The 27847-nt window shown below is 32.6% G+C and overlaps 1 protein-coding gene across 6 annotated transcripts in view; it reads left to right on the top strand.

The window, feature by feature from the left end:
- The window catches only part of TRHDE (thyrotropin releasing hormone degrading enzyme), a 328473-nt gene that overhangs the window by 258729 nt on the left and 41897 nt on the right, over window positions 1-27847 (top strand). For all 6 annotated transcript variants that reach the window (XM_036238037.1, XM_036238036.1, XM_036238038.1 and 3 more), the window contains 2 exons: window positions 1517-1650; window positions 1747-1802. In XM_036238037.1, coding sequence (XP_036093930.1) covers window positions 1517-1650; window positions 1747-1802 — 190 coding nt within the window. The remainder of the gene's footprint in view (window positions 1-1516; window positions 1651-1746; window positions 1803-27847) is intronic.

Genomic DNA, 27847 nt, shown 5'->3' with positions numbered 1-27847 from the left:
TGCTATCCTCCCCCCTTTCAAATAAATATAGGAGGTGAAAAATGTATATCATTTTACAGTAAAAGTATTACACCTCCTTGTATAAATAGAGCATAATGTAGTAAAAAGAACACCAAAGTCAGGATATCCGAGATGGACCATTTCCAGCTTTCTTGGACAATTTAATTAAACTTTCTGAGCCTCATTTCTTTATTTGTTCCAATAGATACTATTTACAAAGGTGGCAAGAAGTTGAAGTGCTATTTGAAACATAAAAACTAGGTTTTTATGTTCAATATATGTTTATAGGTTTTTGTTTGTTTTACTGTATATATTTGAAAATTGATAATACATGATATGGATTATATTAATTAGCCCACCCTATTCCATCCTGAGCAAATAATGGTCGTTAATATTCACCTAATAATTTTGGGGGTATAAATTTTTTGTGTGGGGTTATTCATGAGAATACACTGTAAATTCAATGTTTTTTAAAAAAATAAAACCTGTTCTGTAGTAGATGTGTAAAAACCTTGATAGTAAAACAAAAACTAGAGGTTGTGCCTCTTACTGAGTATTGACACAAATGTTTACTGTGATGCATTTTTTGCTTTTGAGTCATTGTAGAAATTAGACCAGTGGTGTGTGTGTGTGTGTGTGTGTGTGTGTGTGCATAAAATATAAATTTTAAGCAAATTTCACACATTATGTAACTTCTATGAAGCATGAGTCTGGAGGACATCAACAACAAAATAATTAGAATTGTGAACTATCTGTCTGCAAAGTCAATAAAGGCTGATATTAAAAGTGAATGAAGTTCGCTCTCTCTACCATATTTGATGGAGTTAAATATGTATGTTTTAAGATCGCTTTTGCTGGTTTGCTTTAATTGAATTAGCTGATGAATTTAATCAAGTTACCATTTTCCAAAGTGATTTCAATAAGCAGAATTTATTCTTTGTTCTAATTATATGTAGAAATATTAAAGTCTTAAATAAACAAGGGTCTTTTCTCCAACACTACTGATGATGCTGGAAAGTCTGTTATTTATTAGTACTTCCAAGAAAGCACAAGAGAAAAGGCAAAACACAGCAATGATTTAAAAATAAATGAGATACAGGTTTATCAGTTCCTCACTGAAAATAAGTAGAATATGCACCGAAAACCTTTTCTTTTATTCTAGCCACATATCTGTGTACAAACTAACTTAAAGCCACGTGGATACAGTAGTAGATTTCTTGGTTACATTTATCTTAAGGAAAAAAAGTTATGTATTGGTAATAGAGTTTTTATCAAGAACTAAAATGTTAATTATAAGAAAAATTTAATTGAGTCAATAATGAGTAATCAACTAAAGATCTAACAAGTCCTCTATATAGTGATTGATCGATTAAAGATTGGATTTCAATTAGATATTTAAGATGATGTTTCCTTTTAAATATTTGTACTATGATATCTGGTATTAAAAAAACATAATTCACATCATTTTAACTCTAAATTATAAAATCTGTTCTACCCTTGAAAATGCTGTTTTCAGAGCACCACAGAGTAACTTCTTTGGACAAAGGAAGCTGGTTGCTTGGGAACATCAATCAAACTGGCTATTTTAGAGTCAACTATGATTTAAGGAATTGGAGATTATTAATTGATCAATTAATCAGGAACCATGAGGTAAACTGGATTTACTTATTAAAGATCTGTTTTGATATGTGAACCTGCCATTTTAATCCTAAGTGATTCCATTTTTTCTTCTGGTTGACCTCATAGGTTCTCTCTGTCAGTAATCGAGCAGGTTTGATCGACGATGCCTTCAGCCTAGCCAGGTATGTTTTCCGGTGAATCTCCACGATAAAACTCATACCCATAAGACTTCCTCTAGTAAGCTAAATAATACATATGTTTTTGAATAATAAATCTTTTAAAAACAATTTTTTACTCACATTCTTCATGTTTGGAGATGAATTTCAATAGTGTCCCAAACTCTTGATCGATAACAGCTTTAGGGCATTTCTGAGTCAGGAGAAGCTTGATCAATTTTCACTGCAAGTTCAATTTAACTCTCTGGAAATTAATAATCTCTTCCCAATTTCATTAATAAACTCTACAAAATGACCATTGTGCCATATTTGATTTTTGGTGGAAAATAACTTCCAGCTTCTCCAGGTTTTTTCCCCTGACATATTCTAGTGTATCTTTTTTTCATGGTTTTAAAAAAAAATCTGATGCATTATGAAAAACTTGTACTGCAAGACAGAAATAAATATTCCACAGAGTAAAACTGTTCTGGACAAAATATATGTCATTTTTATAGTAAAAACCTTTAATTTATACGTTAGAGTAATATTTGTGTTGTTTTCATAATTATATTTATAACGTTAAAATCAGTTATTCCTTTGAATAGCCATTAAATAGTTATTCTTCTGAAATAATGTTGATTGTAAATCCAAGCTATTTACTGAGTTTCGAGACTAAATACTAAAATAAATTCATACCTTTTAATATTTTATATATCACATCCAAGTACAGTTTCAATTTTAGTAATCTGATGTTACAAACTACAAATTAGGTCATGGATAATTCTCATTACTTATCTGGTTCTCATGATTTACCATATTTTCTCCCATGATAATTGTGTAAAACAAGTTAGATATCTCTGTGCTGATACAAACATATAACTTATCTTAGTAATAAGCATTGTTTCATACATGAGGCCTAAACTGCTTTTACAATTTGTGTATTCAATTGGATTGCAATTTTCTCCCATACATTAAAAATTATCTCATACTCTGTAGCATCCTAGTTGGTTAAAACAAATGAACTTAAATATGGAAGGCTTGATAATAACTGCGATGGAAGTGTAAAGTTTAGGGTCAGGTTACAAAGGTTAGTTTTTGTAGAAAGAAATTATGTAGAGGAAAGAATACATGAAAAATGGTAAAGAAAAAATTTCAGATGATTTCCTAGTAAAACAAAACAAAACAAAAACTTCGACCTTTGCTTTTCTGTTATCACTAAAGAAGCCAAGAACAATTATGACTTTTTTCTCTTATTTGATGAGTGATGCTGTATCAGTGCCTCCTCCTGACCTTGTGTAGGTTTCAAGTACCAAAGTGCCTACTAATTGAATGGAAAATCTAAGGACATTCTATCAGCAAGGGAGTGTCTAATGAAATTGTACCAGGTGAATGTGGTTGTTTAATTAGAACTGAGGTTTATTAGAACCAGCAAAGGTAAATGTGGGCTCTTCCATACCATGGCACCATTTTATTGGGCAAAAATTTAGAGGTAACAGAGGTGAAGGAAGGCCTACTGAGACAGGCCAGCAGAGATAATGACTAATATGTAGCTTTTGCTCTGTAGTAAGATATGAAGACTTTGAAGAAAGTATTAGATATGGCATGAAAATTATTTTGACATAGAACTTTAGAGATTCAATGAAGCCAAAAAGAGAATGTATTTAATGAAACATCGCACTGAGAGAGAAGCAAGGAGAAGAGAGAGAGGTTAAGTGAACCACAGGAAAAGTTTGGGGATGAAAAAGAGAATGAATATCACCAGCTAATAATTATTAAGCACTTACAAGATTCCAGACACTGTTCTGTTTTACATATATTAATTTGTTTAATTCTTATAAGAACTTCATGAGATAAGTAGATATGTGTTGTCATTATTATTATTCTCATTTTATAGGTGAGAAAACAGGCTCAGAGAGGTTAAGCAACATGCTTATAATGTCACACAGCTAGTAATTGATCCTGCAAGGGCTCTGTCCATACAACCTGGCTGCAAAGCCCATGATGTGTTATACCCACCCACCCACACACACACATTTATTTATTTATATTTATATATTTACACATATATGTATCATATCCCTATATATATCTATAAATATATATCAGCAGTAATATTATGTATTTTAATAAAAGAGCCAGGTAATGTAAAAAGATTGAGGGGATTTGAAACAGTAGTTCATGTGAATCTTTATGAATTTTAAATGATGGTGAGAAAGCAAATAAAGAGCAATATCCTAAAGACAAGACAGATGGAGATTGAAAGGAAGAGATCTTCTGACTCATCGGCACTAAATTTATTTTTAAATGGAATATTTATTTAATTAATGTGGATAAATTATTTTTTTCAAAAATTAAATTCTTGTTGAGTAAGACAAAAGATTGCTTTCAATTGTTACTATGGAAGCCTTAAAAGTTTGAAGTAAACAATTTCATTCTTATTTATACAGATTCACTAGGAAAATATACAAATCTCATTGAATATACATTAAAATTTCTTTTACTGATCGTAAGATAATTCTATTATGATGAGAATAAAGAAATACAAAATCAGATTTATTCAGGCAAATGTCCTGTACTTACTTATAGTTGTTATCCATATTTCACTGTATTCTAGTAAATGTTTCAGTGTTTTACTACCGATCTGTATCAATCTTCTTTCACTTTCTATAACACATCATGCTCTCTTTGGCTTTTTAGATAGCAAGTAGAAAATAGCAAATATTTATTAAAACATCTATTACAGGTGTTGTACTGAGGCTTTTATGAATGGTCTTGCTCAGTCTTCTTCGTAAACACATGGAGTAGGTGTGTGCTATTACTATGGCCGTTTAATAACTAAGACATGGAAGTTAAGAGGAGTTAAGTCATTTAACTCAAGTTGCACAGCTTTTAAGTTGGAGAGAGAGGGGTTGGGATTCAATTCTAAACAGTGGCACGACAGAGCCCATCACCTCGAGTCAGAGTGACTGTCCATTGTATAAAATTTCAACCTCATCACCTTTGTCTGTTAGGAATATTACTAGTTGCTTAAAAAAACAAAATTCACTTGCATACCCTTACTTGTGGCCTTGCCTGTCCCCTCTAATAAGAGTAATGTGACATCCTAATGACCTTTATTATAGCAGTTGTCACCTTGTAGCTCAATCGCTTACTTTTCTGGGTCTCTGATTATTCTTGGATGATCTTAAGGACAGGGCTTTGTCTTATCAGTGTATTACTACTGCTTCACTTAATCTTTGGTATAGGATTGTGTCAATATACATTCGTTGCAAGAATTGATGATTAAGTGTTAGTTATTCAAACTGTAAATTTTTATGTTATTTTTTTTTTCAATTAAGAAAACATATTCTGGGTATTCTTTTAATGGTTGCGCTTTTTTTTTTCACTATAACTACACACACACACACACACACACACACACACACACACTCACACACACACACAGAAATGCCAAGAATAGTCCTGCATCCTGCACATGTACATTCTTTCTGCTTAGAACATTTTCTTCTAGACTTCTTTCAAATGATTTAAATTATACCTTTTTCAAGTATGAAAGTTATTTATCAAGACAAAACCTGAAACTTAACACTTGACATCCTCAAGAACAATCTGTTCAGGACCCCTAGAGATGATTGTGCATCTGAGGACAATTATACATGAGCAGGGGCTGAAATCCAGCTTGCAAACCACCTGATCTACCCAAAGGGGACCCCTCTTCTAGTTTGCACAAAGGTGCCATATGTGTCAGAGGAAACCTTTCTGGTATTTTTATTCGATTCTGTGCTCAACTTAACTTTCCAACTACCAGAAAACCCCTGGAAGACAACCCCTCCCTATCTCCATTTTCTTCAACCCCTACCTATCTCCATTGTCACAATATGATTTCATGACCTCTTCTACTAAATGTTCTTTTGTTGATTCTGCTTCTATCCTTTCCTTTCCTACAACCTCTATCTTAGTTCTAGCTTTTATTTTCACTTGAAATATTGTAAGAATCTAAGTAGTTTCTCTGTCTCCAATATCCTTTTTTCTTTTTTAAAAAATCTTTATATTTTTATTTTCTGCAATTACAGTGGACATACAATACTATACTAGCTTCAGGAGTTTTGCACAGTGACTAGAGATCCACACAACTTATGAAGTGATCACCCCAACAAATCTAGAACCCATCTGACATCATGTAGAATACTACTGACTATATTCCCCAGGTTATACTACACATCCCCATGACTATTCTGTAACCCCCAATTTGCACGTCTTAATTCCCTCATCCATTACCCATGCCCCGTGCCCCAATTTGCCAACCAGCAAAATGCTCTCTGTATCTTTGAGTTTATCTCTTGTCTGTTTGTTTATCCTGTTCTTTAGTTTCCACATATCACATTTGTCTTTCTCTATCTGACCTGCTCCACTCAGCGCAATGCCCTCTAGGTCCATCCACATTGCTGCAGATGGCAAGATTTCATTTCTTTCAATGGTTGAGTAATATTCCATTGTGTGTGTGTAGAAAAGATAAAGATATAGATATAGATACAGATATAGATGATATAGATATAGATACCCCCTCTGGGTGTCCACTAATGGACACCCAGAGTCCTTCCATTTTTGAGCAATTGTTGTAATGCTGCAAGGAACATATGAATTCACATGTTCTTTCTAAGTAGTTTTGGGTTTCTTCAGATAAACACCCAGAAGTGGGATAAATGGGTCCTTCTTTGTCTCTTGTTATAGCCCTTGTTCCAATGTTGACTCTGTCTGGTAGAAATATTGCCACCCTACCTTTTCTTTGTTTGTTTCCATTTTCATGAAACATCTTCCTTCATCCCTTCACTTTTAGTCTGTGCATGCCCCTCAATCTGAATTGAGTCTCCTGTAGGCAGCACAGGCAACGGGCCTATTCTCTTAACCGTTCAGCCATTCCATCTTCTGATTGGAGAATTTAATCTACCTACATTGAAAATAATGGTTGCTAGATATGTAGCTATTGTCATTCTATCATTCACATTTTTTATCTTTCTTTCTTTTTTCTTCTTCTTAAAGAAGTCCCTCCACAATACTTCCCATAACACTGGCTTAGTGATGATGAACTTCCTCATCCCTTTCCTGTGGGAAGCTCTTTTTCTGTCCTTCAATTCTAAATGATAGCTTTGTGGGGTAGGGTAATCTTGATTGTAGGTCAAGTGCTTTTCATCACTTTGAATGTTTCATGTCAGTTCCTTCTGGCCTGCAAAGTTTCTGTTGAGAAATCAGCTGACAGTCTTACAGGAGTTCCCTTATAGTTAACTATTGACTTTTCTCTTGCTGCTCTTAAGAGTCTCTACCTGTTTTTAACCTTTGACATTTTAATTATGATGTGTCTTGGAGTGGGCTTCTTTGGGTTCATCTTGTTTGGAACTCTCTGCACTTCTTGGGCTTGTATATCTATTTCTTTCACCAGAATTGGGAATTTTCCATCATTATTTCTTCAAATAAGTTTTCAATCCCTTGCTCTCACTCTTCTCCTTTGGTACTCCTGTGATGAGAATGTTTTTATGCTTGATATTGTCCCAGAGGCTCCTTAAAATTGTCTTCACATTTTTGGATTCTTTTTTCTTGTTGCTGTTCTGATTGGGTGTTTTCTGCTACCTTATCTTCTAAATTGCTGATTCAGTTCTCTGCTTCATCTAAACTACTGTTAATTCCTTCTAGGTAGTCTTTATTTCAGTTATTATATTTTTCATTTCTAATTGGTTCTTTTTTATGTTTTCTATCTCCACTTTTATGTTTTCTATCTCTTTGTTAAATTTCTCACTGAGTTAATCTACTCTTCCTTTAAGTTAATGAACATCCTATAACAAAAGTTTTGAACTTTGCATCTGGTGAATCACTTTTCTCCATTTTGTTTAGTTTCTTTCTTTCTGGAACTTTGTTTTGTCTTTTCACTTGAGACATGTTTCTCGTCTTCCCATTTCGGCTGCCTCCCTGAGTTTGTTCCTATGTATTGAGTAGGGCTGCTCTCTCCCAGTCTTAGTAGAGTGGCTTTATATAGTAGGTGTACTGTGGGTTCCAGTAGTACAGTCTTTCCTGGTCACCTAAGCCAGGTGCTCCAGTTATGTGCCTAGTATGACTTGTGTGTGTGCCGTCCTGTTGTAGTTGAGCCTTGGTTGCTGTTTGCTCATCAATGTGAGGGATTGACCCTGAGCTGATTGGTTGTGATGACTGGCCATGACCAGTGGAGGAGCTGTTGTGCAGGCGCTGACCCCACAGAGCAGGATTCACTTTAGCAGCACTCCGATGCATGTCCCGTCTGCCCTTTGAAAGTGTCACTTTCAGATGTAACCATGGGTGGTGCTCTGGCTCAGACTGAAGTTGGCCACTGGGTATGCAGGCCGGAGCCTCCTGGGAGGGGCCATGCCTCAGGCCTATTTCAGCTGCAGCCTATGCCTTGCCTGGGGCCACCTGGCATGAACCACCAAATAATCTGGAGATGGCTACCACTCACACTGGGCTTGGAAGTGTCTCGAGAGGCCAAGTTGCAAACTGAGGCTGGCTGCCACTAGTGCCAGTCTTGAAGCTGCTCAGTATGGGGCACACTGAGGCCAGATGCTGGTTATTTAGATTTTGTGAATCTTCAAGAGATTTTAGGAAAGTCTGCAGCATGTACTAAGACAGGCTATACGGTAAAGCTACTGGAAGTGGCTTGGATGGGCCTGCAACTTGGGAAGGATAAAATCTCAGGGAATCACCAGGGCAGGGCAACAAGTGTTAGCAATCTTGATGGAGACTCAGATATGGAGCCCACCTGGGTTTGCAAGTTGGGCTTAATGAAGGAACAAAAGCTTCTGCAAGCACTTCTGTCTGGGAGAAAGCTGCCCTTCTAGCCCTTGCCCTAAAGCCAGATGACTCTGTTTCTTCCCCTATGTCCCTGGTGTCTTTCGAGCTGCTGCTCCAGCACTAGAGCTCAGAGCAAGTGAGTCCATCAGCAGTTAAGTCCACTTGCAGGCCTCTTAAGAGGAACGTCTGCTTCTCCCTCAGCCCCCTGTCTCACTCAGCCACAATCTCCTCTGGTTATTACAGTCAGAAGTTGTGGGGATTTCTCTTGCTGGCACTGGAACCTGGGCTGGGGAGCTTGGTGTGGGACCAGGACCCTTCACTCCTCCAAGGGGACCTCTACAGCTACTTCTCCTGATTCTTAACTGCCACACGTGGGTGTGGGTCCAGACCATTTTGTATCTCTGTCCCTCTTCCCAGTATCAAGGTGGCCTCTTCTGTGGGTCCCCAGTTGTAGAATTTCTATTCAGCTAAACTTCAGGGGACTCCCAAATGATGGCTTTTCTGTAGTTTAATTGTAATTTTGATGTGGTTGTGAGAGGAGGCAAGCACAGTGTTTACTTATTCCGCCATCTTGATCAGAACTCTTAATGGTTGCTTTTTAAATATAAACATCACATGAATAAATTCTAATTGTCCAAAACAAAAGATAAATACTATATGAAGATTTTCTTTCACTCCTTCCTACACCATGCCAATACTTTACCTTCCTCACAAGTAAAATTATTATTTTGCCTATATTAATCCAGAAATTATACTTCTATACAGTTTATTCATTTTTTTTCACATAAAAAGAAATCATTCTGTTCTCTGATTCATTTATAAAAATAAGTCTGGGGAGGTTTACTCCATATTTAATTTTTTTTTACAATAATAATAAAGACTCCAGTGAGTATCCTTGAAGTCTTTTGTTGTGTATCATGTATTTTTATAAGATTGATTCCTGCAAATGGAATGTTTAGTTCAAAGAGTATACGATTTTTAATAAATATTACAAATTGTATTTCAAAGGCTTCCCCAGTTTAACCCTTTATCAACCATGTATAAGAGGGCTCAATTTCCTCAAATTCCCTCAAACACTTCATGATAATGAAGAGTACACGTCTTTTAGATTTTTGAGAGTCTGCAGCAAAAATTATTTTTTTAAAGTTGTTGCAGTACTAGTTAAATTAGCTTTTGCACATTTTCTATATACACATTTTACATATGTGCATTTGTTACGTGTATTTTTTTCTTTTGTGAATTTTTACTTGTTTAAAAAATGAAAGATAAAAACTTAATAGAAGATGGGTGAAATATTTTTATTGCTCCATTTTCCTATATATTTTGGAGTATTTTACAGTATTTTCTCTTAATACCTTCCCCCCCCCTTTTTTTTTTTTCAGTTTGTGGCATATTTTGTCACCCAAAAGCTTTTAATGTCAAGGCATTTCTTTTATAGCTTTCTGGTTCTCTGGTTCTGTCTCACATGGAAGATATTTTCTATCTGAAGATTTTGAAAATATTCTATTTTTTTCTATAAACACAATTTTGTTTTTACATCTATCTCCTCAACCCTTCTTTCTCTAATTTATTTTATGCATAAAATGAAATTGGAGTCTAATTTTCTTTAATGTTAATATATTTATAAGCAATTATTTCAATCTTATTTAAAAGGCCTTTCTTATTCCCATATTTGTAATCCTATCTTTATCTAAATACAAATGCTCATATTTTAATTTGATTCTGTTTAATTGGGCTCTTTATTCTTTTCAGCACTAGTACCATCTTGTTCTAATCAGTTTAGCTTTATAGTATGTTATGGTTGACAAAGTTTTCTCTTGTTCTCTTTAAAAATTTTACGTATTTTCTCTTAAATAAGAATTTAAAATTAATTTGAGAAAGCCTATTAAAAAACCCTACTGTAGATATGACAGGGTATGCATTGGATATATAAATTAATTTTTAAAGAGTTAATATCTTTTTAAGTATGAGCTTTCCAATACCAAATCTTGTTGCTCCTTATTTACCCAGGTCCCTAAATCAAGTCCTTTGATTTTTATGTACATGGGTTGTGGTAATATCATATTATTCCTTATTTTTTTTTTAAATGATATATGCTGCTAAAGAAAATGGCATTCCTTCTACACTTACCTATTCTATTTTTCATAGCTCATATATATATAGAATTAATTAATTAATTGTCTTGCAAATGTCATTGTGTTTTACCTTGAACTTTGAAATTAGGAACTAAAAAGTCTAGATTTTTGTTGTCGTTTGGTGTTTGTGTTCGTTTTTGTTGTTTGTTTTACTAAAGCATTATTAGATTGGGTGATACAAAAATGAACAAGACATACCTTGTTTTCAATGACATCACAATCTAGAAGGGAAAATACACTGTTGACAACTATATTCAGTGCTATGAATAAAAATATTATGAAAGCATTGGGAAATAATGAAGGTAGCCTAAGAAGATTATGGAGGATCTGCTATAGGAAATAACATTAGAAGAATGAAAATTTACTATGGAAACCCATTAAAGGTTTAAAAGTAAGAGAATAAGAGTAGAAAAAAGTATAAACTAGAGGATGAACTTATGTCTGGAGAACTGTTACAATAGTAATGCTCATGCTACAACTTGAGTAAAGCAGAGATTTAGGAGTGGATAAGGAATGGAATTGACAGGTAGATAAGGTAAGAATTCTTATTGAAATAATTAGCTTAACGCGTGATAAAAACTAGAAATTTGGAAGGTTTAAATAAGTATAATAACCACTGAATTGAGATATTTAAAGCTATTAACATGCTCTGAGTACAATTTTAAAAAGCTGTAAAAACGTGTATCACTGGCTTGTGAACTTATGTTGTATTTTGTTTGAGATATTCAAAATACAAAAAAATTATTTGGAAAATTCGTTCATATTCAAAAAATTCCAGAGATAAATCATCATCATCATGATCATCATCAACATCATCATCATTATCATCATCACCATGACCATCATCACCATGGTCCTGAGTAGTTCCCGTACTGATTTATTTATTTAGTCATCACTTTCCTGAAAAATTTAATTATGCAGAACAAACACATGCCAGTTTACTGCATTATTAATATTATAATATATTTTTTAGACTACATAGCATATTTTAAACATTTCTGTTATAGTTTGTCCTATTAAGAGTGCAGTAACTTCCAATGCCTTAACAAGGGCAGATTATTACATCCTTGTCTACAAACTTTGTTAAGGAATAAGATAGATATTTCTTTTAAAATATTAGTGTTAACAGCAAGCATAAAGACCCATTTCTGGAGACTGAGTGTCATGCTTAAAAGTGCTCTCATATGTAAGTTAAAAAATTAATAAATACATTTTATTGACTTTTTTTAAAGTTTATAAGTCTAAGATATGGTAGGGAAACTGGAAATTCAGTACATGAGCCAGTGAAAATATAATGACTTGTGAAGAAGCAAATTATGAGAACACTCAAAAACCTACATTTACACATTGTTTTTGTTTCTGAGCTCTGGTTTCAGGACTGGAAACAGCACTGTTAAAATCACCTTAACTATGTTTATAAACTGAGTGGTAGTAATGTGCTCCTTCTGGGACTTCTTCCACAATGGCTTTTATTAGTTCTTCTGTTTCTTCAGGATGGCTCTCCTGCATCTTGCTTAAAGTTCTTCTTGCAAATTATATGTTGATCTTTTCTTCACTCACTGAAGAAAATAGTATTGTGTGGTCCCTGAGAGCAACTGTCCTCTGAACAGGGCTAGAGAAGGAGCTGATTTTCCTACTTTGATAGCTGGTTGCTTAAATGTGCAATGCACTGACCTTTCATAGGTGACATTGAGAAGGCAAGACTTAGAAACATTTTTTTAAGAAATTCTTTGGCAGGCTGGACTTTTTGTCTTGCTTCTCCCACTCTGTTATAGAGATAACGAGAATACTTCTCAGCTGAACATTGCAGTGCAAAACCCGATTAAGGATCTTGGGCCCCTTTGACACTGTCAACTGCTTTATAAATTCTGATTTAATCAAGGATGCTTAGTTTCAAAATACTTTATTTAATCACCACCTTTTTTTTTTCTAAAAAATACTGTATAATCTCAGCATAAACATTTTTCTTTCTTAGTTGTATTTTATAATGAAATCATGAAAGTTAATAATAGATTATTGAGAATACTGATTAAAACATATTTTATAGTGTACCCAATGGGAAGAGAGAGCAGGGTGATTCTTTAGCTGTTTGTATTAGACTCATTTGGGAGAAGTATCCATGTATGACTATATTCTTATTTATCTTTTCTTAAGCCACCAGACTATGTGTGCAAAAGGATTACAATTAAATATTTATGAAATCTTGAAAAGTGATAGAATTGTTTATTGCAAATAAGATTATTTGTTGGCTGTATGCTTTCAATCTTCTGCCAAAAGCTATTACAATTAGCTCGTAGTTACCCTCTCAGCCTTTCTAACCAGTGCAGATCTTTGGCCATCCCCAAAAGATCACAATATTTCTCACATCTCTGAAGCTGGGATTCTAATTATCTATTTGTCATCATCAGCTAATGTTCCTCTTGAGAGATAAAAAAAAAAAGTCACCTTGAAGCCCTCTCATTTTATACAATACTGCATGCAATTACTTAGCAATTTGTATCCAAAAGGTCTTTAAATTAGTCTTAGTTTATGCAACACTTTGCCATTGATAAATGGTAAAAATAGTTTGAAAACATTTTCAGAACATTTTACTATAATGAACTGGTTTGCTTTCTGTGATAAGTCAGTAAAAGTCTAGAGTATATGGCTAATTTTCAAGCTGTACTGTTCCTTTAGACATGCATTTGTTTGCTCAAGGTTAGAGTGAGGTAACATGTTTCTTCGAGCTATACTTAGAAATCTTTTGAGGGTGGAGTCACAGATATTGTCCTAGTGATAAGGATTGAGTGGGAGCTACCATACCAGGTACTTCTGAGAAGTACAAACCTCCTGAGACACTAAAGGCAAGCCTGTGGCTCTTGAGGATGATGAACTTTCTTAGAGATTTTTGAATTATACTGCATTGCATAAAAAGCAAATGTGTAACCTTCCGATGCCAACTTTGTGTTTCAGCTCTGTAGGCGAAAATGTTTTAATATTAATATCTAATGTCTGAGAGCGTTGAGTAGAAAGTAGAAGAGAGATATTTTGATATCGTTCTGTAGGTTTAATTCATTTTCACAGCAAACAGCCTGCACTCTTGAGTTACAAAAGTGTGGGTGATGTTTGCAGGCTACATAAATTTGCGTGAACCATTCTTTTTAAGAATAAGTAGTCTAAATTTCCAAATGCAAATACAAATTTGTTTGAATAAGAATATATGTTAATGTTCTTTAACATCTCATAATTTAAAAAAGATATATAATTTACATTGCAGTTAGTACTGTCTTGTCATATTTGACATAAAATTGTGATTCTTTTGATTCTCTACTTGTGCTGAAAACTAAGCCTGAGATTTCATAAGAATTTGCTCTAGGATCTCTGAATTTCCCAAGAATTTGAAATATTTCCCTGTTCACGACAATTTAAATTATTTAGTCAGAGCTCCCTTCAAAATGGTCAAGTATACCACCAACTATGTCTAAATAGATATTCATAATATAAACTTAACATAAAGACCTGAATTATTATCTTAGTGTTTCTCTTTTCATGAGTTTGAGTGATTCCTTCTGCTGCTTGCTGGAAAATTTTGCATATTCAGGTGCAGTGCTCTTTTGAGCATGATCTGAGAGATTACCTTCACCAGACTCGCCTGAGATGTTCTATTAGAAATTGCATATTCCTCAGGCTACATGGAATCTGCATTCCATGCAGCACTTCGTGAGATTCTGACACACACAATAATGTTAAAACCACTGCCTTTGAGGCCCAGAGGGTATTTATGGCATCAATGTAGCCAGGCAGGTGTTGCTTTAACTCTGAAAGGCCTTAGAGTAAGCATCATTAACAACAGTGTCACTTTCTTTAGATTCTGAAGGCATGAGTTGATCATTCAACAGCTAGGATATCAGGAAATCAGTTACAAATATCCGAAAGTATTTGTTACTGTTTCAGGTATTAAATCCTATTCCTGTAAACATAACTCATAATCTGAGTGTCTTGGAAATTTTTCCAAGCATGGAAAAGTACTGGAGGGTTCTGATATCATTAGGAGATACTTTTACATTCAAATGAGCTCACTGGCACATATCAACCATGCACGTGCATACTGATCTCTAAGATGTTTAGTAGTTTTCCCTGGTGAAAACACAGCAGAATTTTCTTGTAAGTTAATCTGTTGTATAAACCTGGAATATTCTTTAAATCTATTGAAAAGTAGACAACAACAGTCGAGCTACCTACAGCAAGTGTCTACTGAGAGGTTATTTAGGTTTTGTTGTTATTCTGTGATCTTTGAGGGAATCGGGAAGATAAAGGGAAAAAAAGAAAAGATAAGTAAATAAGTTCTTTTGTAAAGGGAGTATTGATAAGAAAGAAGAAAGAATTTGTGGTAGACTCAGTCTGTGGAAAAACTAAATTCTGTCACTTGGCTTACTAATGTAAAAGTCTATTTTGACATATATTCTGACTCTCAAGAAGCTTCCTTTCATTTTTATTATGGTAAAAATTATAGAGAAATCTTTAAAATAGGAATATACAAATATAAGTATTAATACAGATTTTTTTGATATACTTACCACTTTAAGTTGTCTTGCAATGTTATTTTCCCACCTTAGAACTGAGATTCTTAGGGTCCTTTCTAATAGTCATCTTCCTAACAAATGTGTTAATCAGCCAATGATAAAGTAAAAAACTGTTCATATTTTTCTCCCAGAACTTATAAGATCCATTTAGAGCTTTAAGAATTATTTACCAAAAGTGGTAGTGCTACATTGGTAAGGAAACCAGAATAAATAGAATAGAAATAGATATTTTATAGTAGTTTCTACTTGCCATGAATATTTGAAGATTCTATTTTTATATTTGAAGAGTCAATAATTTGGGGAAGAGGGGAAAGGAAAGGAAATTTAGTTCCCATATTTTGAGCAATGAAGGAATGTGGTTAATTCAAATTAACACCTATTTTTGCTTTTGTGGCAAACAAATCTTAAAGCTTTGAGAGAGGATGTGAAATACAGGATGTTCTCTGTTAATTGCATGCAATTTGAACTATTTTCTGTAGAATGCTTAGAATGTCTTTATGTGAAATGGAGTACTGATGAAGAGGCCTTCACTATTTTGGATGTAAGAAAACATCAGATTAGAAAAACTTGACTCATTGCTACTGTGCCCAAACCTATTTAATGTTATTCTGTGTGTACAGACCCACTCAGGAGCTAAGAAGTAGTGCTGGGCCCTGCAGAATGAGATCACATCTGAATCGCAGGTTGGGTTCTTCCTAAACAGTAAATGGCCTGGAATTCAGTTGATTCTCACATCTGAAGGAAGTAGCCAGAGGTTTCCCATTGTTCAGCTGCTTCAACTAAGTAGAAAGAAAACGTTAGTCTAGCAGTCTGTATGTGACAAATTCATGTAAGGCTAATAGGCCCTAAAGAGAATAATGATTGAGTATCAGAGAATTTTATGTGATGCTAACTTAAAAACACTACTCTAAATTAGTGGAGTGTTTTTTGGGAATGTTGTCAGAAATACCAAAATAGAAAGAACTCCAGGTGAAAATTAGTTGGTTTTACCTTCCCAGTGTGCAAATGGAAATTAATTGGGTAAGCAGAGGGCAAGATCATGAATTGAAAGAAATGTTACTTCTCCTTTTTCACTTTTTCAATAATAATGAGACTATTATTACAGAAAAACAGTCACTATGCAAAGCAATTAAGCCTCCGGCCTCCTAGTTTACTATACTTTTTTAATTTTTATCTTTGTAAAGTTTCTCAGGTTTTCTAGTTTCATTTTTAAAATGTCACTGTATTCTGTTGAATTTTGGCATTGATAGACTATTAGTTATTTTTTTAGGGTATGAAGAGTTGAGAAATCCATAAGAACATTTGTGTTTCAATAAATGCAAAGTAACAAGTGGGGCATTTTAATACATTTTATATACAGTGTGAATGTTAATGAGTTTGTTGATAGTTAGCTAGATTATGGATACATGGATTGAAAGGTAGGTGGATAATAAAGACAGAGCCATGATACGAATATAGTGATTTCATGCTATGATGAAATCATTATATTTGGCCTCATAAAGACTATTTTTGTCATCCTTATTTTCTTTGGAAAAGTCATATAGAATTTTAAAATTTGAGGACCATAGTTGAGGTTTATTTGAAATAAATGCAAGTAATTTTCTTAGTGAAAGGAAGATATTACTGTGATAAATATTTTATCCATATGAATTACATCCTAAATAATTTTTACAGGTAACAATAAAAGTTACAAGTGTTCGATGAAGATAATTTCCAATATTCACTTACTCATGATATGCCAAATTAAAAGAAAGGTAGGGAAATATGTTCTTTATTTGTTAGTCTATATTTCATTATTGTAAAAATGCACAGAAGCCAGTTGGAAAATCTTTCAAAAGTTACTTAGTTTGTATGTGCTGTCATCATCCAATACCTATTTTCATTGCAGATAAATTAATCAGTTTCTAAAGTGTCTGTATGTGGTATTAAGATGAACTGTGTGTTCTTCTTATCATCTACAGATAAATGAAATGATAACATTTTTACAAACAGGCAAAATGAAAATAATGAAAAGCATGAGAAGCACTTCAAAATACTTTTAGAGGATTGACCTTTTTTACTTTAATTTCTGATACTCACTGAGAATAATTCACAAATGGAACATTCTGTAGTACAAAGTTAGTCAGTAATATTTTTCAGCTTTACAGTAACAGCTTTGTATATTTAAAATACATGGTGGTTAAGAATATATGTAGATAGGGATGAAATGGTAATCCTAAGTGGCCTGCCTATACACAATGTGACAGTTCATTTATTAAATAAATATTTAATAAGCACTGCTGTGTACCAGGCACTGTTATAGGTAGTAGAGTGAATAATAGTGAATAAAAGAGCCAAAGTTACTGCTTCATAGTTACTGCTTACATTACAGTGGAGAGGGATTAAAGTCAGATTTTCCTGCAAATAAATGTATGTCAGATGGTGATTCTCTCAGAGCAAATCAATAATAAAGCAAAGAATGGGAGTGTTCAGAGAAGTGGCACAGTGAAGAAATTCATTTTAAATAATCAGAGAAGCTATCACTTTTCAGTTGATAGTTGAGCAGTGACTTAAAAGTAGTAAATAAAGGAGCCATCTGGCAGTGGACCGTTCCAGACTGAGGAACATCAAATACAAAGGACCTGAGGTAGAATGTATGTGGTGCGTCCAAGGGAAAGATGAATTAAGTAATGGGCATAGAAGTATGCGATGAGTGTAGCGAGGTAACAAACATTGATTATGTAAGGCCCAATAGACAATTGTGAGAATTTGGGGTTTTGCTCAGAGTGAGAGGGAACATCATTACAAGGGTTTTGAACATAGGAGTGATGTAATCAAATGTGTTTTTAAAGAATCACTCTGTCTGCTCTATTAAGAGCATACTAGGAGAGAGCAAGTGTGGAAGAAGGGAACCAAGTCAGAAGGACAATTAAGACAAACTCTTAAGATAGATATTGAGAGCTCTAATCAGCAGTTTTCTTAGTGAGGAACAAGAGATATCACAGAGTACCTTGATGGCTTCCCTAATGGCAGAGGTTTATATACCAGAATCATAGACCATTACAGTTGTTTTCATGGAAAATAGTTATTAAGCAGTAATAGCAAGAAAAAAAAATAGACATCCATATTTTATAAGCTTTTGGGTTGCTTCCAGTTTCAATCTATTATGACTAATGCTGCTATGAACATTTGTGTGGGTATGTTTTCCTTTTTCTTAGGAAATATCTAGGAGTTGATTTGATGAGTTGTATGGTAAGATTACTTTGCTAGATACTACCAAACTGTTTTACAAAGTGGCTGGACCACTTTGCATTCCAACGAGCAAGGTATGACAGTCCCATTTGCTTTGCATCCTTGCCAACCACTTTGTATTGTCAGTCTTTTTAATATTAACCTTTATATTGCGTGTATAGTGTGTCTTACTGTGATTGTTTTAATTTTTACTTCTCTGATAATCAATTATGTTGAGAATCTTTTCATGTACTTATTTGCCATCTCTATATCTTTTTTCTGAAATATCTCTTCAAATCTTTTGTCTGTTTTTTGAAATTTGACTGCTTTATTGAGGTATAAGAATTCTTTAAATATTCTGAGACAAGCCTATTAGTTAGACATATGTTTTGCAAAATTTTCTCCCAGTTTATAGTTTGCTTTTGTATTTACTTAACTTGTCTTTCAATATTGAAAGTTTTTCATCTTGATTTGGTCCATTTTATAATTTTTTTTTCTGCTATATTTGTGTTTTGTATGTTTTAAGATATCTATATTAAATCCAATAGTACAAAGTTTTTCTATGTTTTGGGGTGAAAGATTAATAAGTTTAACTCATTTATACAAGTCTATGATACATGTATAGTTAACTTTTGATTATAATATAAGGTAAGGGTTACAGTTGATTATTTCTATACAGATATCCAGTTGTTTCAGCACCATTTGTTTAAAAGACTTATTTTTCTACTGCCTTTCCCTGCCCTCTTTGTCAAAAATCAGTTGACTATGTAAGTTGTAAATCTGTTTTTTGGACGCTGTAGACTGTTCCATTGATATATATACTATCACTATGCCAGCACCACAATATCTTCATTACTGTAGCTTTAGAGGAAGTCTTTTAGAATTTTAGTTGTGATTACTTTGAACATATAAATCAATTTGGAGAGAATCGCCATTTAATAATTATGTTTGTGGAATATCATTTTTCATGTCTTTTTTGAATTGTTAGTGTATAGGTCTCATATAGCTCTTAATAAATTTATTATTGAATATTTTATATTTTATGTTATTGTTAATGAACTTGTTTTTAAAATTTAACATTTGGCTGATTAGTTGCATATGTGTGTATGTCTATATATATATGTTAAGTAGTGTTTATATGTATAGACACACACACATATCAGGGGTGGCAAACTGGATGGCCCACCAGTCATTCCCTTGCTTTTGTAAATGAAGTTTTATTGGAACACAGCTATGCCTATTTATTTATATATTGTCAATGACTGTTTTAATGCTACAAAGGTAGAATTGAATTTTTGCAACAGAGATTGTGTGGCCTACAAGCTTGAAATATTTACTATCTGGTCCTTTAAGAATAAGTATGCCAACTCTTCATATATAGAAATACACTTGAATTTTTTATATTGACTTCGTATCCTTCAACCTTGACAAATTTGCTTATTATTTCTTAACAGATTTTTAAAAATAGTTTCTTTAGGGTTTTCTACAACCAGTGTAATGTTGTCTGGAAATTACAATAATTTTATTTCTTCCTTTCCAATATTTATGCATTATATTTCTTTATATTAATAAAATAATTTTGAAACGTTCTTAATATTCTATTGTATGAGTATATATGTCATAATTAAACATGTTTATATTATTGGAAATTTATGGTGTTTTCAAACTTTCACTTTGAGTAATTCTAAAGATTATTTTTACTCATGCAGTTTTGTTATTTATTTATTGTTTGCTAAGATATATTTTTGGAGCTTTTATTATTGAGTCCATGATCATAAATATGATTAAAATCATTGAAGCAAATTGTCAAGTTGCCATTAAAAATGGGCAATTTTTCTCAAGAATATGAGAGTGTTTTCCAGCATGGCCAATTTTAAAATTCATATTACTAATTTCTATTTTTACATTATTCTATTCCCTAGACCATTATTTTTAAAAAATAATTACTCCCTCTTCTCTAATTTTTTGTTTAGAAAATTATAGTGGTTAAGATCATTGACTCTAGAATTAAATGTGAATATTAGTTCTAGCTCCAATAATAAAAATGTAACCTTGAGCAAATTACTAATTCTATTCTTGTTTTCCTAATTATAAAATTTAGATAAAAGAGTACCTACATCAGAATTTTATTTGGAATATTAAATGAGAAAATGTAATCAGAACATTCTATATGACCTTAAGCCGGATAAGTGGTTAATCAATAATTTCTCTTATTATATAACATTCCATGACAGACCAGGATCAAGTCATAACATTCTAGACATATGATATTGAGTTGAGACTTTAGGGCTAGAAAAATACTTAATCCAAGATATGCCCTTTTATCTTCAGTTTCACCTCAGTTTAAAGCAAATTATTCAGGATTGATTTTATTGGAAACGTATACCAATATAGATGAGTATAAAATATATATCCAAATTTTAATCTGAGTTCTACTTGATGAAGTTATTGATTCTCACTTTTCTTTATAATATACTCTTTCTTAGCTTTCTCTTAATAATGAATATCATTATAATCTGGAATAATCCTTCCAATATGCAGCATATAATTTTAAATATGAAGGTTGCATTTTAACATTAAATTTAGTAGTTTTGATAATTAAATATATAATGGAGGTAGCAAATATCTATAGATAATTACAACTTCATGATGTTGAAAGCAAGGAACCTCTTAAAAACAATATTCACATAAAAATAATTTTTTTCATCTAATAATGTTTGGAAATATGTATTCTTCATTTTTCATTAAGTATTGATGAGGAACCTACTGTAACAGTATATTAAACATATGAACTAAAAAATTTAATATGATATCCTCAAATGCCTTAGAATTTAGAGATGGAGAGTAAAATCACAGTCATCTAATGTAAGATTTATTCTAATGTAATACATTGGTCTGAAGTATTTAATGTTTATCTGATATAAATGTTAGGTAGTTTAAGAGCACATATAAACAATATTTTAAAGGAGAGGGTGATCACTCATGGATAATACACTCATGGTCTTCTAATGGTTCAAGAAAGAGGTGGCAATTGATAATTTAGGGTGATCTTGAAAAACATCTGGAAGAAGGAAACAAGTAAGATCAAACAAGTAATAAGGTGACACTTGCATCTAGAATTATCTGGTAATAGAGTGCAAGCATTTTAGTAGTAGATAGTATTTCAGGATAATCTTCAAGGAGATCTTAGGATAAATGACTGCAACAAATGCATATAGAAGAGGAAGGCAGACATGAAGAAATCAGAATGAGAATGTTAAAATGATAGTGCCCTTGTGAAATCTAAATTTCAAAAAAAGAATGTCTTTCCATTATGAAAGTCTGCTCTCAATTTGAATTAAGGAGCGTGCTCAGACTTCGAATCTCTGCATACATAGAGAATGTCCAAATTTTGTTTTTGCCTAGTGTAGAGTGACCTGCCAAAATAGAAAGGCTGTTAAAAATTTTTCCTTTTGTCAACAAGTTTCACTTATTATGTGATCCAGTTTTAAACCATATTTATCTAAAATAAATTACTAATGAGATAACACTACAGGAAAGTAAAAATCTGTCTCTGGAGAATATAATGTTATACATTGCTATATGAAAACTCAGTGATGATGTGAAATACAGATATTTTTCTCCATTAAGACTCATTGACCTGGAGATCTTTTGGAGTTTCTTATTTTTGGATCCATGCTTAGAATATTACAGTGTATTCATTTTCCTTTTAAACTATTAACACCTTGTGGTTCTTCTTATATTGTAGTTATGAGTCACAGCAATTTGCACTTTGATTAGGAAAGGTAAGAGAGGGGTGTGTGTATATGTGTGTGCTTAAAATATGTTATACCAGCCTTTAAATATATATTATAAAATAGAAATTATATATTAGACTTTCTAAAAGCTACTAGTGTGCTATTTCTCCTAATCTATAGGCCATAACTTCAGAATCAAAAAGGAGAGAAAAACTGTTGTAATCTCTTTTTTTGAATTGCAGTATTCTTAAAAATACTATTTGACTCAGAAAATTACCAAGTAATATCTATTTATTTGTCCAAACAACTCTGTCTTTCACAAGTGGATTGTGTATATATCTGATAGGAAAAAAAATTCTACTGGTTTACACTTAGTAATTACCAGGGACTAACATCAGTGATCATATATCTATATTAAGTTAGAATTAACATTGTCTTTATTCACTTTTGATTTCCACATGTTCCAGCTAAATTCCTACACTGCTTTTATTTTAGGAAATCCTTAAGAAAAACTTATCTGAGAAAGTACAAAGAGTAAATAGGATTGTAATCTATTTTTTCTTTTTAATAAATGAAATGCTGATTTCTTTATATTTGTTTCGTATTTTTGGTCAGAAAACTGGGAATTTAAATGATACCTTCTGAAATGTTATCTTTTGAATACAAACCAAAGTCCCAGCTCAAAGTCCAGTATCTCCAGATGAAGCATACAACCTCTACATCAAGTCTGGACACCTATGAATTAATAAGTTGGCTGTGTTCTCATACAACTGATTTTCAGTGGTGGGCAGGAATACAATAAAACCTGTCATTCAAAAGTCGGGAAAAATGGAAGACACAGAAGACACTGCAAAGGACTCCTGGGAATGACAAAATTTCTTGATTATATTCTAATTTTGCTTTTGGAGCATAGCAAAATTATTTTTTTTAGTATTCTCTGGTTCTGCCCTTTGAGAGACTCTTCCTTTTCCATCATTTTCCATTGATATATATATAATGAGTGTTGGACATATACCTTCCTTGGCTGTCATTCAGCATTATCATTCCACTTCCAGCCTATCGAAGGTAGAGTACATAAAGGTTATTTCAAATCTTAAACAGTTACACATAATTTTGGTCTAAGATTGTAATATCTTTAGTAGCAGAAATATCTTAAAAACTTAGTAGCTTTTCTATTTTATTTCAAGCAATTCCATGTATGAGTACTCATTCCACAATTATTTTAGAGACTTTGTTCTCAGGTCCTCTGTATTTCTTTGACATATTGGGAATTATCTGAGTTCATCAGCCTTCACCTGGAAAGCCAGGCCTGTAAGCTCTTTCCCAGAGTTATGATTCTGTTTGAAAAGATTTACAATCAAGTAGACCTTCTCTAAGATCCAGAGTTGTTATCTTTAATAAGTGGACCCTAGGTCAACGTGGGCTTGTCTCCATTCCAGCAAGACAGAAGGAGACAGAGCATAGAGAAACACACAACAGGCTTTAATGTGCCAGTCTGGAAAAGGCTTGCATCCCTTCTGCCCACTTTCTTTTGGTAGAAATCAATTACATGGTAATATATAATTTTCAGGGACAGGTAAATGAAATCTGATCATATCCTCAGAATGAAAAAAAGAAAGATTTTTTGGTCAATAGCAAGCTGAATACTCCACAGATACCAATTGAATATGCTATCAGAAATATATGAGAGTTCCGGTTTTAGCACAATATTCTCAGGAGCCATATTAGCAGTACTATTTTTTGCTTGCTTATTCTACTTTGTTTTTAAAAGCTGTTCAGTCAAAGGAAATGCAATGTACATATTTCTGCTTCTCCGTTTTCCTAACACCAACTTCCCAAAAACAAAAAACAACAAAAAAAAAGCCAAACCAAAAAACAACAAAACAATAACAAAAAAGAGAGAAAGAAAGAACAATAAAGAATGACTGACAAATACAAATAATTATGCACTCAAATACAGGAAGATTCTGAAAATATATAGAAGAAATATTTATAGATCCTCTATGGGACACAGAAATCTACAAAAATGGAAGGCACATTCATAAAGAGACTCCCTTATTTAGGGTAACAAAATCTGGAGGCATTATGGGTTATTGCTGAATCTTTTTCTACATGGAAGAGCAGGAAACAAATTCAGGCCTGAAAGAGAAGACAGGCAAACTCCCAGTTTTTGCAGGAAGCAGGAGACTGAAATAGTAGGGCTGGGAAGAAGTATATATGGCAATTGGCATGGCAACCATTAATTGAGACAGCTGGAGAGAAACGATTAAATGCTAAATCACCACAACAATAACCTGCAGTATATGAGGTTGAACTATGAATCACACAGTTCCCCAGCATATTCTGAAATGAGACTATGGGCAGAAATATGCCCCTAAACAGATGGAAGCACCGATTTGTTTAGAACCAGGTCTGAAATAACAACCCTAAATGTAAACTGCAACTACTCTTATTTACCATGATTGCTCTTTAGCTATCATCTATCAGCAACTACTTCTACTTGATAGTACAACTACTTTGAAATACGAGTGATATTTAAACATAAACCATCCCGAAAGCTGTAGAACTATGGAAAGAGACCATCAGAAAGATAGTTAAGAATCGTAACAACAACAGAAGAACTGTAACATCAAGCAAAATATTTAAATGTACCGATCTATGTAATTTCAAAGAATTAAAACAAAGAAATGTGGTTTCTTTGTGGGCAAGAGTTTAAAGAAAACATGCAAAAGCATAAAAAAGAGATAAGGCAACAAAAGGAAAAAAGCGATCTGAGAACACAAGAAAGAAAAGCCCACATGAGAAAGGATAAGCATTTAATAGACAAAAGGGAAAATATAGGGACATGAAGAATAAGCTTGAGATAGATGAAATAAATGAAATGGAAAAAATAATGAAAATCAAACAAAAGATTCAGTATGTTTGTATGTATTGTGTGTACACTTAATATTTATGGAAAAGAAGAAAACATGGAAAAAATTTGAAGACATATGAAGGATATACTTTTTTACAGTAATGATGTGAATATGTGTATTGAAAAGACATTATTTATTAGGAAAAAAACACACAGATGGATTAACATTGAGTGATATCTCAGTGAATGGTATGAGCTTTAAAAATTAAACAAAGAAAGTCATCTATAAAGTGGAAAATTCAGCCTAGCTCAGATTTCTATAAGAAAAAAAATGTTCTATTAGATAGAATTCAAAATTTTTATGTAATCGAGTTATGCTTAGACTGCAAAGAAATGATGGTGAGTCTTGAATGCACTTTCATATAGAACTAAGCATTTAAAAAAAAAACAAGAAAATTAAGGTTATAAAATAGATTGTAAATCTCTAAACAAACAAAAAAATAGAAGTAATTTAACAAAAGAAAATCCAGAGGGGATAAAAGAGTTAGAGTAAATATGTTGATTTTCTCATCTTTCTTATAGGAGATTTGAATAAACACTTAATTGTGGATAAATCTGTAGGAAAAAAATTCTTTTAACATAGTTTAATTTCATTGAGATAAAGTTCTTTTTGAAAGAAAAGAGAATTGGTATAAGTTTTTAAAGAGTATTTTAATCACTTAGAATGTTCCGTTTCTCTGTCATTTTTCTAAAACCTTATTAATTTTTAAAAGATTTTATAATTTTATTATCTTTTTTCCTTTCTGCTTTTTACTTTTAGATGTGATTCTCCTGAAAATCATTGTTATACTAGTATTGTACATTGAAAAATAATAATAACTGTTACTAAATTAAGTTTCCAGAATTTTCATCTTGTAAAAATGATTATCTTGCTCAAGGGAAATTTTTAATTTTACTATTTTATATCTCTTTCAATTTAAATAATTTTGGTTAACTACATGTTGAAATTTTAGCAAAATACAAAACATTTTAAGCTAATATGATTACTATAAAAAGATTTATTTTACACTTTATTTTGAGATATTATAAATACATATTTGTGTTCTGATTTAACTAGTGCATTTTTTGTTATTATTTCATATTTTCATTTATGTTGCAACTTTAAAAAATTGCTTTCTATAGGTGGTAATGAGGGGTGAGTTTTCAGATGATAAGCAATGACTTAACTATAAAACTGTTATTAAAATTAATGAGTGTCGTTGTTAGAACACAGTAAATCTATATCATTAATGTCCTCTAATTGTTAATCATCATTAAAGAGTTAGAACATCATTATTGTTACTTTTTTCAAGTTTTATTTGAACATCATCAGCTTTAAAGAAAATCAAGGAAAGGTTAAAATCTTATATTTCTGATCTAGGGATCCAAGATTAAATATTTCTGTAGTATATATATCCTTAGAATTTTGTTACACTGGAAGTTGAAGCTAAAATTGAGAGAGATGAGAGCTGTGTAGCTACTAGAAGAAGCTGCTGCTTCTAACCTCCCTAACCTCAGTCTCTGAAGGTTTTATAACATGCCTACAAGTTAGTGTCCCAAAGGAGAGGAATTATTTGCTATTTTAATACATAGGCATCAGCTGATTTCAAATGAGTTTCAATGTATTTTAATTCTAAGAATTTAAAAAATTTTCTCAAATAAATTTGAAACTCCTTGTAGGTATTCAAATTCTCAAATTAGTTGATGGTATCATTTCAATGCCACCATTTACTTTATATTCTTCATGGCTCAGCAAATTTATTTAGCTTTGTCCTTATTTCCTTAGGTCATCATTTAGTACCCATATAAGGGAGAACAAAGTATCAAAAGTCTAACATGACTGTTTCCCCGAAAGTAATTTCAAGTGGGCATAGCTATATTTTTCAAAATACGAATCCCATTTCTATACAATGAATTATATAGTTGAAGTCCCTTTTCTATCTCACTGGTTATAAAAAGTATTTTTACCTTCACATTTCATCAGCAATGGTGCTGAGTGGCTTTTAACTCTAATTTGGAACAGGGTATCATATTCTGAGAGGCAGGAAAGTATCACGTTAAATCATAAAGATGTAGATTAGATATTTCATTTCTCCATAAGTAAAGATGAATATTTTACTAAGATTAGAGAATGAGGAAATGCATGGCACACACAGAAAGTATGTCCTCTATCTTTTTTCTATCATTCACTATAGTTGCTTAAAATTGTTTCCTTGACATGCTAATAGCAGCTATGATTGAATTAAATAGCAAAGTGGATGATTGTTATCATTACTAAATGAAAAAGACTTTTTTTTTCCTCGATGCAATAGAAAATGTATAAAGCCAAACAAACAAAATGTTTGTCACGTGTTGTACAATCTACATAAGACAGATGATGGTATATTTCTCTGATGGCTGAGTAAATCACCTCATTTTCATTGTTTTCACAGTGTTGACCAACATGCTGCCAACCTGGCTTCCTGCTTCTGATTTAAACACATGATTCAGAATGACTTTGGAAGGTTGTGATACTCACGGATTTATGGGGCACTTGTATGTGGGATTCTCATCACTGTACAGCAACCCTGTCGTTTTTGTGACAGAGCCTGTTTGACTGGTTTTGAATTTATGATGGAAATAATTCAGAACAGAGTAATAATTTTCCCTTGGCAATTACACTACCATTTGGTACTTTGCCCCTAAGGGAAAAATGAATGTGCTGGGATCTATCCGTGAGTTT

Source organism: Rousettus aegyptiacus, unplaced genomic scaffold (genome assembly GCF_014176215.1).
Source record: "Rousettus aegyptiacus isolate mRouAeg1 unplaced genomic scaffold, mRouAeg1.p scaffold_m13_p_2, whole genome shotgun sequence".
Lineage (NCBI taxonomy): Eukaryota > Metazoa > Chordata > Mammalia > Chiroptera > Pteropodidae > Rousettus > Rousettus aegyptiacus.
Note: the sequence above shows the minus strand (reverse complement) of the source record. Positions and strands in the feature narration are given on the sequence as shown.